Source organism: Macaca nemestrina, chromosome 12 (assembly GCF_043159975.1).
Source record: "Macaca nemestrina isolate mMacNem1 chromosome 12, mMacNem.hap1, whole genome shotgun sequence".
Classification (NCBI taxonomy): domain Eukaryota; kingdom Metazoa; phylum Chordata; class Mammalia; order Primates; family Cercopithecidae; genus Macaca; species Macaca nemestrina.
The window spans coordinates 58,398,744-58,416,230 of record NC_092136.1 but is presented as its reverse complement, the minus strand read 5'-3'; the positions used below and the strand labels follow the sequence as shown (position 1 = coordinate 58,416,230).

At 41.8% G+C, this 17,487-nt stretch overlaps 1 protein-coding gene across 1 annotated transcript in view; it reads left to right on the top strand.

Moving 5' to 3' along the window:
* The first annotated feature begins 1,764 nt into the window (after positions 1 to 1,764).
* LOC105488717 (olfactomedin like 1) overlaps positions 1,765 to 17,487 on the top strand; it is a 28,311-nt gene continuing 12,588 nt past the window's right edge. Inside the window, exons 1-2 of the mRNA XM_011753041.3 lie at positions 1,765 to 2,428; positions 4,521 to 4,809. Of these exons, the coding sequence (XP_011751343.1) occupies positions 2,300 to 2,428; positions 4,521 to 4,809 (418 nt within the window). The 5' untranslated portion in view covers positions 1,765 to 2,299. The remainder of the gene's footprint in view (positions 2,429 to 4,520; positions 4,810 to 17,487) is intronic.

Genomic DNA, 17,487 nt, shown 5'->3' with positions numbered 1-17,487 from the left:
CCGGCACCCATTGAGGAGGGACTGTTCTAATAAAGATGGCTTCAGTAGGCCACCGCAAGTCAAAGTTGGGTCTGTCTCCAATGTGAGTTTGGTTTTTCTTTATGAAACCTCTGGTCACAAGAATATGAGAGTTTCCACTCTGGTTCTGAACCATGGGTCATCAATCCTAATGGGTTATGGGTTCCAGCTGTGAGATTTGCGGTCCCTGTTTGGAATTACAAAGAGTAAATGAAGCTCTCCAATTAAGACCAGGTGTGGGCAGTCAGAACTGAGAGGCCACGAGTGTCCCTCTGAAGAAGGTGGTGACCGCAGAGAAGGTGGTACTGGGCCTGAATCACTGGTGGGCAGAGATGGTGCCTGCCAGGCCTGAGCAAGCTGTTTGGAGCCCACTCCACAGAGAGAAGAGCAACAGCAGCCCTGAAAGCACCCCAAGGACTTCTGCTGCAACCAAGGCTTCCCACTGCATTTCCCCCTCACAGACTCTCCTGTAATTCTTTAGACATCGTAAGTATGGTATGTGTATTTCATTGAAAAAGTAATATAAGCATGCTCTAGAAAACCCAGGAAAGAATTATCCACACCACCACCACCCAAAAGTTAATTATGATACAATCAGAATTTTCCTCCAGTGGACCTTATCCATCTTAGTTCACAGTCTCAAAGTTAGGACTTGAGGCATTTGTGGAAGTAAATCAATTAGAGCACCTTTACTCTAAGACTTTATTCAAAAATGCTGGGCATGAGTAATTTCAAAGAGAATATTCTCACTTGGAGAAGGAGCGTGAGCCAGGCAGGTTTTTTAATAAGGATTTAGGAGGCAGGGTCAGCTGAAGTTCAACTGGTTTAGGGAATAGTGCAAAGACGGTTCTCAGAAATATGAGGAATTGTTTCTAAGGATGAGGAACTACTTTTTGGGATTTTAGCAAGAGAGTGAGAAGGAATAGTTAGGAGCTGTGGCCATATGGAAGAAGGGTGGGGAGAAATATTACTGGGGATAAGGAAGTTTAAGGACCACCAGTGGCAAATTCTCAGTCTATTAGTGTCTCTTTTTAAAAAAGTTTTGTGGATACATAGTAGGTGTTTATGGGGTACATGAGATGTTTTGATAAAGGTATCTATTAGTGTCTCTTGTGAGCAGCAAATGGAAACACAGGCCTTCTGACTCCTGGAGAGCGTTCTTTTCACATCCCGTAGATGCCCCAACCTTTCTCATTTTGGCAGGTGATTGAGAAAGGTGTCCTGGCCTTTCCCACGGAAAGACAGGTTGAGATAAGAAGAAGGCTGGACTGCAGACAAAATCAAAGATTTTACTACCTTGTCCTAGGGCTATAATTTATCTTCAATTGGACCAGGGCCTGCAGGAGTTTAGTCCTACATATTTCTGGCCTGCAGCTACATGAAGGGAATTCTGCCTCTAATGATTGAGAAAACTCAAGGATTTCCTTACAAAGGAATTTTGTAAGGAATTAATTTTGTTGATGGCTTGACTTTGGAAGCATCACTGTATCAACGATTGTTGTTATTCCTCTTAATCAAATTCTTCTCAGCTCCATCCTGAGATGTTTCAGCTGTCAGCCTGGGTGGCCAGGCCTGTAGCCCATTTTACCTTTCTGCCCAAGGGGTGATACAGCCCTGTGCACTGGCTGTTCAGAGATAGTGGTAGATCCATGTTTATTTTTCCTGGCTGTGCCTTTAAGAGCTGCAGAAATGTGAAGGGAGTCTGGAGGAGGGGTGGGGTCTCCCAGTAGGACTTCTGGGAAAAGGATCCTGGGAATTTCTGCCAGAAGCTAAACTGAGATTCCAACTTTGAAAAGTTGGGGGTGGTTTGTGTTGGGGAAGGCCTGTGATTGGACTGCAGAATTCACTAGGGAGGAGGAAAGCAAAAGTAAAAAGGAAATAGCTAGGGCGAGGGAATAGGGGGGAAGCCATCTTCACCCCCCACCCCAACGCACACACAATTAAGCCTGGAAGCAGCGTGCAACCACTAGCCTGGGGAGGGTCCACATGTGTCAAGGGTGAGGGCAACAGATGCTGGACCCAGGGAGCTCTCTGCCACAAGCCAGTCTGCAAGGCCTCAGGGACCAACATACCAACAGTTGGACTTGATCACTAGCTGGCAAACTGAGCTCATGCATCGGGTGGAATAACAAGCGGACTTTGCTCTCTGCTGTGCAAAACGCTGTTTTTAGAGGATTTGCCACAGCAGTGGATAGAAAGCAGGAGACCACCACTGGAACCCTCGAGACTTCTTTGAGGAGAGCCACAGCGTAAGAGATTACCCTGGTTGGTGTTTTGCAGGATGATGGTGGCCCTTCGAGGAGCTTCTGCATTGCTCGTTCTGTTCCTTGCAGCTTTTCTGCCCCCGCCGCAGTGTGCTCAGGACCCAGCAATGGTGCATTACATCTACCAGCGCTTTCGAGTCTTGGAGGTAGGTGGCATCTGTACACCTTGGACAAGGAACAGGCCTCCCGGAAATACCTTATTTTACCCATGTTTCTCTATCTACTGGGTTGTATTTTTCCCAGATAGCAAATGACACATTGCCAAAGTTACACTTCAAAATGCTCATAATCTAGCTGTTTAGAGCCCAACTCCAGTGTCCAGTGTGCCACTCCCAGACCTTGAGCATAGTTGCACTGTGTGCTCTGATTTGGCAGTTTGTCTCATCTGTAAAATGGGGATAACAGTAGAATTTATGTTGTAAGGCTATTCTGAAGATTTAATCCATAGCTAAAATACTGCCTGGCATAATGGTATGTATCTAAAATGTTATTATTCACCATAGTTCATTTTTTAAAATATGAAACTTAAAAATGTTGGTCACTTTTTCTTCATGTTTAGTGTTGCAGGCTGATAATGAATTTCAGCTTTTCTTTTTGTCTTTTATGATAAACCATTAGGTCACTGTAAAAAGTCATGATATTGATGTATTGAGAAGTCTTAGTTTCTTTTGCTGAACTGGATTTAGATTTAGAAATGAGCAGATTTTGGCCAAGTTAAACAGAAAGAAAGCATTCGGGCTACCACCTCATTAAAATGTGCAAAACCCAACATTTTGGCGGCCTGGACAGGCTCCCAGGGACAAATGTAACCCTCCACCCTAGCCTTTGCCACACCCTGGCACTGACTATTCATACTTAATGACTTGCTTTTGTACAAGCTAAACTGATAAATTATTTATCTTCTTTCAAAGACACTCTTATTGCTAATAATTATTTTCTACATTTTCCTGAAAAATCTTCATGTCCAAATTACGTGTTCTTCTAGTTACAGTCAGGGTAAAGTAATTCCACACAGCAGGCCAAACACATTTCCTAAGGGCGTCCAGCCAACAGGCTGAGGCCTGGAGGCAGTGGCTGAAGTGTTCCCAGACGAGCAGCCTCTTGTGCTTCTTCACTTGCTCCCTCCTGAGCCTCACCTCCTTAGAAGTGCCAGAATGATGCTCACCCAGGATCCCTCTGCATTTAGCACCGACTTGCCTTGGGAGTAAAGCCAGCCAAATCCCTGCAAATTGTCTTTCAATACCTTAAGAACTTGTCAAGGGTATAAAGTACAGACTAATCCTTTTATAGTTATGAATGTGGATTTGAAAAAGACAAGATCTTCCCACCCCAGTCCTGACCTGAGGTGAAGCTAAGTCGCATGTGGCAGTCACCGTTGGCCAGCGCAGACACTTAACAACACAGTGATAGCATTCCCAGCCTGAGAAGCCAGTGTCAGAAGGGTAGGAAAAAAGAGGGTAGGGATTTAGGGAAGTATTTTGGGTCTTTCTGTCTTTCTCCCTTCAAAATAAACAGCCTTACATATTGCTGTTTGGAGCATACATTTTTACATTTGTGGACAGCATTTTGATAAACTATGGCAAATGAGCTTTAAGTCGACATTCTCTTTGACGAAGCAATCCCATTCCCATTCATTTGTTCTTTTGTTCAGCAAATATTTATTGAGTATTATTATGTGCTTGGCCCTGTGCCAAGTGCTAGGGATGGATATTCTGGAAATCTGTCTTAAAATAATCTGATGAAGATGTAAATACAAAGGTTTTTTTTTCCCTTAAAATAATCTGATGAAGATGTAAATACAAAGTTTTTTCTCAGCATTGATTGAATGACAAAAAATTAAAAACTGTAAATATACATCAAAAAGAGTCTAAGAATAAATAACGGGATATCAACTCAATGGAATGTGCTCATTAAAGTTATGGTATAGGTATACATTAATTGGTATCTAAGTATGTTCACAATATATCTACAGGTGAAAAAGATACAAAACATATAGTAAAATCACATTTTAAAAATATATTTACATATGTATGACTAAATGCTCGGGAAAACTTTTAAAAACTGATATACTAAAGTATCAATAGTACCTTTGAATTTAGGAATTAGGGGTGATTTCAATTTTTCTCCTATTCGATTATGTATAATTTTCTAATCCTTTTCTATAAATGATAGCTATTTATATTATTTGGGTAATTTAAATAACAAGCAATAATTTGCAAATTTATTTTCTGATTGAAGCAAGGGCTGGAAAAATGTACCCAAGCAACAAGGGCATACATTCAAGAATTCCAAGAGTTCTCAAAAAATATATCTGTCATGCTGGGAAGATGTCAGACCTACACAAGTGAGTACAAGAGTGCAGTGGGTAACTTGGCACTGAGAGTTGAACGTGCCCAACGGGAGATTGACTACATACAATACCTTCGAGAAGCTGACGAGTGCATAGAATCAGAGGACAAGACACTGGCAGAAACGTTGCTCCAAGAAGCTGAAGAAGAGAAAAAGATCCGGACTCTGCTGAATGCAAGTAAGAAAACTGCATCTTTTCCTAGCCCTTCTAGGGGCTATCATGCTCAGAAACACACAGACTCAGAGCAGTCAGGGAGCATCGTAGAGTAATGAAAGAGCTGGAGGTGTGCTTTTGTGTGCATTGCTGAGAGAGAAAGCTATAAAGAGAACAGGTGTCCAAAGGGAAATCCATTCTCAGAAAGCCACTCTTTCTTTCACACAGAGTGCCTAAAGACTCCATAGAAGGTCAAGACTATAGTGTCAAAGGTCAGCCCAAGGAGACCACCTCCTGATAAACCTTGATTTGGTGGAGATGTGTGGTCCCAGATTTTTTCAGGGAAAGTGGCAGTTTGGTGGATTCTACATCCAGTACCCAGGGTGTAGATAGCATCTGCAAACGTACCAAGAAACAGTCTTAAATTGGAAATGGCAACAGCCAACCCTCAGGGCTGGGAACTGCAGTGAATTACTACTGTGTGTGCTGTCTGAGATGGTGATAGGCATGGGATGTGGTCTAATCTTGTGATCCATCAGAATCACTTCCAGGCCATTAAGAATAATGTGTAGCAGCTCAAATTATAATAAACAGTATCAGGCAATAAACACACAAATGACAAAGAAAAATTTTCTGTGCATGAGTCTATTTCATTAAAACAATGAGGGAGACAAATCTCCCACCTCAGGGTTTGTATTCTGAGATGTTTTCATTACAAATAGGAAGACTTTATTTACATGCTAATTACATCTGTTCCAATTCAAGAACCTCCATCAGGGAAATGACATATAAGCTGAGTGCCATCATTGTACTAAAAGTTTCACGTACCTTCTCAATGAAATCCTTCTAAGAACTTCATGATCACTATAAGGAAAAGAGTCTTCCTAAATGAGGTGACACTTGGTCTGATTTTTGAACAAAGAAGTTAGAAAAGAATGAGCAGAGGGTACTTCAAGTCAGGGCACAATGTACCAAAGGCATGAGGGTACTGTAGCACCTTGACATGTAGACCCGCAAATATGGCTGAGTGAAAGCTTTTTAGAGAGGTGACAGTAGGAAAACTAGGTTGAAGAGCTCAGCAGGACCCAGTTAATGAGAGACCTTGCATGCTAGATAAAGGAAGTTGAAGCTCACTGGAGAAACTACAGAGAACTATTGAGCAATATTAAACAAGGGCATGATAAGAAGGAAGAGGGTAAAACTAGAGAGAGGAGACCAGTCAGGGAATGCTGCAATAATTTGGGCAACAAGTGAGAGTGTTGGCATTAAGTGTCATGGGACAGAGAACAGGTGGATTTGAGAGCCATTGAGAGTTAGAATCCACATGGCTTTCTGACTGCTAATTAAAAGTAAAGGATGAGTGAGAGAGATGACTCTAGGATGTTTCCCAGGTTTTGGGCTTAGGTCATCGAATGGTTGGTATGAAATATATTGAAATGGAAAACTCAAAAGGAGTTTGGGAGCACTTATTACTGTATGATTTTTTTAGACCATTTATAATTTTGAAACTGTTTAGTTCATTTATTGGATCACAGCTTATTTCCTACCTCCCTACCTGTAATGTCAGCTCTATGAGAACTTGGAACCCCAGTTTCACGTTCAATGCTGTGTCTTCAGTGCCTAGAATGAGGTCTATTCAATAAATAGTTTTCAGTGAGTAATTAAATAATTAAAACAAATAAATGAATGGATGTAGGGATTGTCAACACAGGCAGAGGGCTTAGTCAAACTTTGGAGGCAAAAAAAAAAAAAAAAACAACCCAAAAAACATCTTATCTCTGAGTCAGAAGAAAGAGAGGAGGGTGCCTTGCCTATAATATGAAGCAATAGGTCAAGTGAGCAATCCTTTTTGGCCCTGACTTTGTCCTGAGATGAATCATCCTCAAAGAGGGAGAAGCTGGGGGTAAGCACAGAGTGAGGGAAGGAAATAGGCCAACCGAGATGAACAGGGGCTTCCTAGAATGCTCATGGAGAGGACTGGGTGCTAATGTGGCCTGATCTAGAATGTGTCTGAACTTTCACACTGGAGGGTCAGGCAGGACCCTAAGTCTGAATAGTTGTGCTGAATTGTATTCCTGAGCTGTCCCTGGTCCCTGGACACTCGCAGCCTACCAGGTGTTGAGATTACCCCTTCCCATTCCAGCTAGAGCTCAGTGGAGGTCCTGAGACTGGACTTGCTTTTTCAACCCCCATCCTCTGCCCCTCAGATACTGCACTTCTGAAATATCCCCTCTCCTAGCTCTGTGGTATATGAAAACATTTCTGAACCTATCAGAGATTGCTGCATCCCTGTCTGTTGCCTCTGGAGCTCACATTTGATGCTGTGTTGGTTTGCAAATCAGCCAATACTCTTGCCTCCCACTACTGTATGGGCCCTGTGCTGCACAGGAGGGATGGAGGACCAAGTAGGACACGTCTGCATCCTGCTCTAGCTTCCTTACCATTTCTCTTGCCTCCCACAGTCTGCCTGCTGTCATGTAGACTTTCCACAACACAAAATAGATCATAATTCTCCTCTGTGAGGAACATATTTTTGTCATTTACCATCAATTATCAACAACAAAAAAATCCATTGAAATCTCCTAGCTTTCTTTTATATAAGAAAGGCCCTTTACGAAGTGATGCAAGTTGATCTCCAGCTCCTTCTCCCATAACTTACCCAAATGCAGTTTAAATATACATATACATATATTTATGTATGTGTGTATATATGTATATATTAAAATGTATATGATTAATATATATTTATATATATTTTTCCTAGCAATCCTTTGTGACTCAAAAATGCTGTGAATTCTTTGTGAAGACCTATGAGGGTAAGGATAGAGGTGAGGGGGCTGCCAGGCAGATTGGCCTACAGTACTCCTGGAGCACTTCATTCATTCCTCTCAGGGAGCATCTCACATACCCGACCACACAAGTCTGTATGTGTTTGACTCCTCAGTCATTCCACAAACATACTGACATCTTCTTTTCTGCATTCACAGAGTCTAGGTCATGCCCTCCCATGGAGAAGGCCACAGAAATTGTTTACAGAAGAAATAATGATGGCAGGGGCCCCTGCAGAGCTTAGTTTAGGGAAAGACAAACCTAGAAACAAGCACAACTGTGTGATTAGTGCCCTTCCAGCTTATTATTTTTAGAGGTTCTCTATCTATGAGTAGACTTTGGAAAGTCAATTTATTCCCCAGTTAGGTACTGTTTTGTATTGTATATATTATGCACACTCCTGCTTTTTACCATTTCTTTTAGTAACTATGCCTATATCGGTTCTCATGCTGTACAACGAATTACCATAGGTTTAGCATCTTAAAACAAGACACGTTTACTACCTCAGAGTTTATGTGGGTCAGGAGTCCATGCATGGCTTAGCTGGGTCCTCTGCTGGTACTTGTAGGGCTGGAACCCTCAGCTCCTACTTGTAGGGCTGGAATCCTCAGCTCCTACAGCCTCTCCTTGCTGTAGGCACTGCACAACACACCTATTGCTCCTTCAAGTAGATGGAGAGTGCTTCTCTTTAGGAAGCGCCTAGTCCCTTTTTTAAGGGCTTTTATGTGATTCAGCCAGCCCACCCATAATTTCCTATTGATAACTTCAAAATCAACTGATTTGGAACCTTATTTTTATATGCAAAATTCCTTCACCTTTGTCTTACAATGTAATGCAATCACAGAGTGTTGTCCTGTCATACACGCACAAGTCCTGCCCATACTCAAGGGAAGGGAATTACACTGGGCATATACACCAGGGGGTAAAAATCCTGGGGACTGTTTAAGAATTCTGCCTATCACAATGCTTTAGTCTGATAGGCTCAGCTGGTGCTACTAATTACCTGTACCTGCCTTCTTCCTGGACGACTCTGATCTTCCTGTCTTCCAACCTTGGCCTATAGAGACTGTGCCAGTTACAGACCTTCCCCTAAAATCCTGAAGACTCAAGTTAGCACCCTTCTGTGGGCAAAAACCATGGGATTATGGGCTAGGAAGGCATTGCCAGAGGTCAGTTCAGAGGGTTTCATTCATATGTATGCGTTGTCTTAGAGAGTTTGTAAACCCCTACAGAATAGATGATACAATTTTCTTGGAAAATTTAACCTTATATCTCAGGAGACTTCCAGGAAATTCTAGTACTAATTTCAACGGTTCTCACTTATTTTAGGAATATTATTCAGGCAACTACTAAGGGCCAAGTACTGAGAATAATAAGATAAAATGGCTCTATAATTAAGCCATTCCCTAGAAAGCTGTTCTCAAATCTTCAACCTTTATTTAGAGATTATCCCCAAATGACATTCACATGAGGTCTTCAACTCAGGGACATTTTGGGGGTAGGTACAATCTTAGAATCTTAACTCTCTCTCCCACTTTCCCACTCTTCCCTCTCTCTCTTCTTCTCTCATTTACACACATACACAATTTAGGATGCAAAGAAGTGAACACTATTTGACTATAACACTAAGTCTAACTTATTTTTAAAAATTATTCCAAGTCTTTGAAACTATAACTATTATTAAAATAAAATTTTGCATTGCACCTTATAACTTATGACAAAGAATCATTGCCTCAGACACCCAGATTAAGAATTTATCCAACTGATACTCTTTGGAAGATTCCACAGGCTGCATTCTTGTGTGCATACAAGTATTAACCTCGTTTTCACTTGTAAATAGTCTGTGAAGAAAAATTCTCCAGGCAGTCAAAATAAGCCATTATGGCAGATTTTATTTTATTTCCTATTGTCATCCAGTTCTTTTTATTGCAAGAGTGCATGAAAGTTACCTCAAGTAATTTTCACCCTGCTGAATTAAATAAGTCATATCTTTTGCTAGATCATGTTTCAAATAAGAAAGTCTGTTGCAACATATTTAAAGCCTCCGGGATCTATCCAGGTTTTATAAGTGTGCATGACCCATATTCAAAACCATTAAAAGCAAAACAACTAAACAAAAATCCCCGCTATTAACCAAATAAAATGTATCTGTTAGCCAACTCTCAAGGTCCATTAGTTTGTCATGAGCAGAACAAAATATGAAAAGAAGTATAACTAATTTGCAACAGATGTGTTTACCACAAAAGAAGGGATTGAAAGTATAAATGCAAGTGTAAGTACAGGTGCGTGTGTGTGTGTGCACGTGCGTGTACATGTGCCTGCGTACACCCAGCTATTTCTGCATTCACGGGGACAGCAACATTGGAGGTATGTGTAGAGTACAGCTTATCCTGTGCTTTCCCTTGGAGAAGCCACGCCCATGGATCACTGTGCTGGGTTCAGAAAGACCTACGTACATAGCACTTCTTTTGTTTATCCATCTGAAAGGCCTGTGGTCTATGAGGATACCTCCAATCCCATCACTACGGATTCTCACAGAGGGTTAGCTTGTGGCTCCAGGTGCCCTGAACATCCACTCATTCTCGCTATAACTTAGTTGTTTTACTTATTCAACAAATGTCCAACTGAATTCTAGAAATATGTTGGCATTGTGCCAGGCATTAGAAATGGAATGTTGGATAGGATAACATTCTTGTCCTCAAAAAGCTTACGGCCAAGGGGAGAAGCTGTCTAGACAAATTCAGAGTGATAATGGCTCTGATGGAGGGATGCAAAGGATGTCACAAAAGCACAGGGGACAGGCATCAAGTAGATATGGTCAGGGTTGCCATGTAGATGGGGGGATTACGGAATCTTGAAAGTAGCCCTCAAGCTGAGTTTTAATCATGGAAAAAAGCTAATTAAGTGGAGAATCAAGTAAAGGGCATTTCAAGAAAATGAAACAGCATGGTGCAGCACAAGCATAATTGGGCTCAGTGTGTTTGTGGAACAAGTTGTTCAATGGAGCTCAGGTGAAGGAGGAAGTTGTAGAGGCGATGAAAGGACCAGACATGAGCTAAGCTCCTTTGTGCTAAACTAGTTGACACTTGCAAGCTGTAGGGAATCAGAATAATGTGAACGACGGCAATTAATATTACTGAATGTGTATTATGTACCACATAATCCTTAAGCATTTTACATATCTCACTGGACTATGTCATGCAATACTCACAATAACCCTGTGAGATAGGTACTGTATATTATCTCCCATTTTATAGATGAGGAAACAAAGACACTGAGAGGATAAGTCATTTGTCCAAGGTCACACAACTAATAGATGGCAGAGCTGCAATTCGACCCAGACAGGCTGGGTCCTGCACACACTCACCTCTTCCATTGTGCTGTCTGCATAGTAGTGATAAGAATGGGAGTATCGGGGCTCAGAGGAGGTTCATTCTGGCCACAAGGTGCAGAGCAGAATGGCAGTAGGGGAGGCTGAGGGGACACAGAAGAAACAGGCTGAACCCAGTGAAGCCATCTCCAGGACTGCTAGGGAGGCACATGAGGTAGGAGCCTTCTGTTGTGAGAGTAGGTGCCTGGGCTCAGAAGTTCTAGCTGTTTCTGATCTTATCATGGGTCACAGTATGAAGACCATGTTAGTTTTCCTGGTCACTATTGGATGATGGTTCCTACTTACAAACAGACTGGTTTTAGATTCTTAAACTCTGGCCAAGAAGGTCCAATTTTCTTTCCCTACCCTCTTGTTTTTTAGTTCCCTGCCATTTCTTCATTGACTTTTAAACAATAAAATTCCTGTGCTTTCCCCACTTTTTGCTCAGTTAACAGAATAGTCACACACACACTTTCCTGGGCTAGAAATCTTCCCTTTGGCCCTCGTCTGACTGGTCACCATATCCAGTAGATTTTTCCTTGTGAATCTCTCTCAAGTGTACTCTTTCCACCTGCACTGCCCTCTCAACATCTCTAGTCTTGATTCCTATGAAAGCCTCCTCGCTGACCTTCCTGCCTCCCATTTCTCCCTGTTCTAGGGCTTATCCTATATTGCCACAGAGTAATCTTGCCAGAGTTACCACATCGCTGCTTTATCCCCTTCAATGGCAACCCAAACCTGCAGGGTAAAGCAACCCCCACAAAATAACATATGAAGAAAGTCCTTTACAACCTGACCCCTGCCAGCCTGGCTCTCTTTGGTTTAAGTATGAAAGTAATATTTACAAGTTAAATAAAAACTGTGACCATGGTATCCACTATATGTGTTGTGCTTACTTTTATCATAAAAGTGGATAAGAAGCCAACAATTGAACACGGCAACTTTGAGCATCCCTCAGCATCTTGTGCCGCTGCTGCCTATCCCTATCTGTCTGGTGCTCTGTCCATCTCACCTGCTATTCTGAAAACGTAAACTATACCTCATGCGTGCCTGAGTCATTTATGCTGTGTTCCCTAAGTCTATCATTGTGCGTAGAACAGAGAAGGGGATCAATCTTTTCTGACCTGAAAGAATCGTTTATTCGAAAGTGGAGGAAACTATTTGCCAGAGATAGCATTCAGCCCTTAAATCTGATGTCTTGTCTGATGACCACAACAACCCTGCTAGGTCGATACTATTATAGCTCCTTTTCAGATGAAGAAATTGTGGCTTAGAGAGTTCCACAGAGCCCATCTCCTCTCCCCATATTCCTGCCACATAAGGAGTATGCACCACCCCAGACACACTAGATCCATCTCTGCCTCTGTGTCTACTCACAATCTCCACCCCACCCTGAATCAGTTATCTGCTGCCACGATAATGCTACATAGCAAACCATGCCCAAACTTAGTGGGTTCAGACAACAATCATTTATCATTTCTCAGGGGTCCATAGGGTGGCTGGGTAGGCTCACTTGTGCACCTGCAGTCAGTGGCACATTGCCTAGGAACAGCTGGGTGAGGATGGCCTCAGCTGGGGTGACTGAGCTGCCCTCTGTGTGGCCTCTGCTCCTGTATGACGCTAACCTGGCCCGGCCTCATGACGGAGGCAGATGTCTAAGAGAGAAAGCAGAAGCACACAAGGTCCCTAGGAACTTAGCCTGGTCACTTTAACACTTTGGTGTTCCAAGTATGGCTCTGAAGCTCACACATATACTATGACCTCTAGTTATACCCATATAAGGCTTTTCATCTCAATGCCCATGGAAACGGGCAGCAATCAAGCCTGATTTTAAAATATGCAAACATCTACATGAAAGCAATGAGTCAGGCATTGGTATGATTAGCAGTTTTGAAGAAGTATCACCAAAGAACCAGCGAGAAGGCGGCTGCAAAGTTCAGGTTCAGGAAGCAGGCCCTAGACCATCACATGTTGAGAAAGGATAAAAAGAATAGGATGAAATGAGATGTACTTCACAGGAAGAATCCATGGGGAAACAACAAAATGACTTTGTGTCTTCTAACTACACACAGGCGAATGGCATTGCCACAGCTAGAAATTGAGAGCATTTCCACCCTTTTCAGTTTGGAATATTACAGGAAACACACACACACACACACACACACACACACACACACACACACACACTGCAAAAATCAGCTCAGTCTTTAAATGAGAAATAAATAAAAACAAGAAGTTCATAATTATAACCTTGGAATGGTTACAATGTTGTTGCAGTCAGATAATTGGTGGAAAGTGGAAACTGATCAGAAATTCCCCAGAGCAGCCTAGGCAACAAAGCCAGACACCATCTCTATAAAACATAAAAAAATTATCCAGGCATAGTGGCATGTGCCTGTAGTCCCAGCTACAATGTAGCTGGGAGGTCTAGGCTGCAATGAACCTTGATCATGCAACTGCACTCCAGCCTGGGTGACAGAGAAAGACCCTGTCTCAAAAAAATAAATTCCCCAGAGGATGGCCCATTTTCATGCTTTATGTGAGTGTTGACGAGCCTGGATGCTTTAGGACAGTTCTTAAACTGTCAGGTTCAGAAACCCTTTACAGTCATAAAAATTATTCAGGCCTCCAAATAGGTTTTGTTGAGGCTGGTTATAACTATTGACCATTTATCATATTCATAATTAAAATGGAGAAATTGTAATAACATGTACCAGATGCTATTCCAGGATAAGACATGCATCTGTGAAAAGAAAAACAGATAAGACAAAGCCCCTGCTTTATTTTTCTTTCATTTTTTAGAGCTGACATTCTTTTGAGGGAGGCCAAACACTAAATATGTTAGCAGATAAATGTATAATATGTAGACAGAATATAATAAGTACTATAGAGGAAAATAAACTAAGGAAAGGGGTTATGGAGACTTGGCCTCTTCCAGAAGGAGGCATTGTAAGGAAGTTGTCTATGTTGCCTGTGTTGGACTCCAACTGTAGGGACCCCATGGTGGAGCCAGGCTGGACTCACACTCATACCTCACACATCTTCGCAGCTTCCACACTCTCCATTGAAGTTCTCAACTTGATGTTTTTGGGCAACATATATCTATGCATGTGAAAAGCCATGTGTCAAGTCTGTTTCTTTTTCATAATTTATTGCTATTATCAATAAAGCTGTTAGGGTTCAGGACAGGGTGCCATGGAATACTCTGAATTTAGTGCTGGAAAGCTAGAAAAACCTATGATATGGATTTAATAAAGGATTCTGTGTGATTCACTAAAACCAACATATAAAGCACTTACTGTATGCCAGGCCCTGTTTAAGCCCTAACCCTGGGTTCACAGCCCTTCTGCAATGCCAAATTGCCCCATGGCTCACTGAATTTTATACAGTACCTATTTTCCTACTACCCATCCACTGAAGCACTCAGCGAAATATCACCTGCTAATCTATTTGATTTCTAGGCTGGCACAGCATGAATTGGGATAGCAAGTTTGGAAACTGACAAACTCTGCATAATCTGAATCTAATTGGCTTCTGAGTTTGGAGAGTAAGCAGTAAATTGACTACTGAGGGAGATATATATTGTGTCCCAGGCACTTAGGATAAATAGAGTCTAAAGTGCTTGCAAGGAAACAAAGTGAATAATCAATTCTAGTTCAGCATAATAACTGCCCTAGAAGGGGTTGCACAGAATGCTTTCGGCAGATGAGAATGACCTAACTGCTCTGCAGGAGCAGAGGATTTTGTTTTGAATAATGAGCAGGTGTATCCCAAGTTAGCAAAGGAGAGCTAAGGAGAAGTCTGAGCAAAGTCTAAAACTTGTGGGAAGCCATGGCAGGTTTGGTGACTAGTGACTAGCATGATGAGGAAGTGACAAGAGAGGAAGTTAATTAAGCACTCTGCATGCTATGCTGAGATATCTGAAACTTATTCCGTGGGCGAAATCATGAAATACCCCTAATTTTTAGAATAAGTCCATGCTGACAATTTTATAGATATTTTATATCTGACTACAAGTCTGAAAGCCATCATCTTTGTCATCTCAGTGCCTACATCCTACCTATCAGCTGATTAGTATTGACAAATGTTTATGAACATGAATACAATCTAGATGGTTGAAAAAGTCAAGTTTTACAACAGCATTTCAGGAAGCAGTCAAAATACTCAGGGTTTTAAGAGAATTCTTTTCTCTTTAATGAATTCATCACTCTTCCCAAGCCAACCTTCTCTGCTGCTATCTCATGTACCCTATCACCCCATTTTTGAGTCTGATTTGGTATCAACAGGTTCCCTCAATTGAATCAGTTATTAAAACCTGATCTCTCCTTTTTCTAACTACTTATATCCGTCACTATTTGGATAGTTCTCATCTGGATCATACTTACAAACTCATTACCTGGTATCCCTCTGTCCTTCCCCATCCCCAAGCCATTCTCCACCAGCAGCCAGACCAGTGTTTCTGATCCTTAACTCAGACTGAGTGACTCCCACATAAAGTAATACGTCTCACCAGATATGGAAAGTGTTGCTATTAAATCAGGGGAAAAGTATTTAAAAGATTAAAGTAAGTGATATTTGTGTATGAATTTACAAGTTATATGAAAAGATTCAAATAAGTAATACTTGCGTATGAATTTACTGTGAGGCCTTGTGCCAAATTCTATCCTAATTGCTTGTCTGCAATTCTGCCTGAGGGGGAAACCCAGATTCTCATTCTCTGGTTTGCCAGGGAAACCCTGCATGTCATTGTCTCTGTTAAAAAAATTTGCATCTTGGCTGGACCCAAAGGTTTCAAATTTATTTCCCATCCCTCCCCAACCTTTTCTTCCTGCTAATTATCTCTTCTCAAGAGAAGCACAGCAGGGAGTTTTAACTTACCCTTTTACTTGAACACTGTAAATTAATATATTATCCTCAAATTCCAAAAGAAAAGGAATTGATAAAACCTACAGAGTATCAGCGCTGAAAACTACATATAGAGAGCATCTAACCTAAACCTCTTGTTTTACAGCTGGGAAAAACAAGGTTGGGTTGACAAAGGGACTTTTGGGGAGACACACAGAGCCAAAGGCTGAGTTCAGACCACTCACATCTCTGACTCCAAATCCTGGGTTTCATCTACAAAGGAAGGAATAGGAGAAGCAGAAGGAACATGGGGGGAATTGTTTTTTTTTTTTCCAGAACTATGTTTCCCTGACCAAAACCATATATCCACTCTTGTGTTACTTCTCCAAGGGTTCTGCATTAGAAAAGAAGAGGGTAAAAGAAGCAGTTTGTGTTGGTTTCTGCTGTATTTTACTTTATTGACTGATTTATTGTTTTGTTTTGTTGTTGTTGTTTGTTTGTTTGGAGACAGGGTCTCCCTCTGTTGCCCAGGCTAGAATACAATGATGCACTGTCAGCTTACTACAGCCTCAACCTCCCAGGCTCAAGTGATCCTCCCAACCTCAGCCTCCCACGTAGCTGGGACTACAGGAGTGTGCCACCAAGCCCAACTAATTTTTGTATGTTTTGTGGAGTGAGGTCTCACTATGTTGCCCACATTGGTCTTGAACTCCTGGACTCAAGGGATCCTCCCACCTCAACCTCTCAAAGTGCTGGGATTACAGGCATGAGCCACTGGGCCCAGTCATTTCTACTGTATTTTAAATGAACATTTTATTATGGGAGAGACATTAATTGACCTTGCTCTTAGACACAGTCCCTCCGTAGCTGGGCTGCAAGCCTGTTGGCTTTTCTTCAGGCAAGAAGGATGGGAAGGCTGGGGGCTTCCTAGTCAAGGCCCCTAGTCTGTGACTAGGTCCCAGAGAGCCCATTGCCCTCATCCACCGTTCTGCACACCCAGATGCTATTCATCCTTTCCCTCCACATACATACATACACATCACTGTGCCCTTGGGGCTGGCTGGAGGGGTCCTGACTGGCTGCCTCCCAGCTCAGACTGAGCTCAGAGGACCGCATCCCCCTTTATGGCTGTGTGACCTTTCCAGGTAATTTATACAGGCCTTAATGTTTTCTCATTTGGAAAATGAGTATTGAAACATCTACCACTTAAGCTTATTGTAAGAATTGTGAGTTCTACATTTTAAACTTATATTAAAACATCATAGTATCCCCCCACCAATATATATAATTATTTGTCAATTAAAAATAGAAATTTTAAAAAGTTAAAAAAATAATAATTATATAGGGCTGGGCATGGTAGCTCACATCTGTAATACCAGCACTTTGGGAGGCCAAGGCCAGGAGGGTTGGTTGAGGCCAGGAGTTTGAGACCAGCCTGGTGAACGTAGCAAGACCCTATCTCTAAAATAATCAAATAAAAAATGTTTAAAAACTTAAAAAAAAGAATTATATTAGTTAATGTAAAGTGCCTAGCACAGTACCAAGCATACTATATGTCAGATATATTTGTTGGATATTTATTAACTTCTCTAGCCCTTGTGCTTGTTCCTTAATAGGAATAGCTTCTGGGCTTTTCTCACAGCCAATAGACCTTCCCT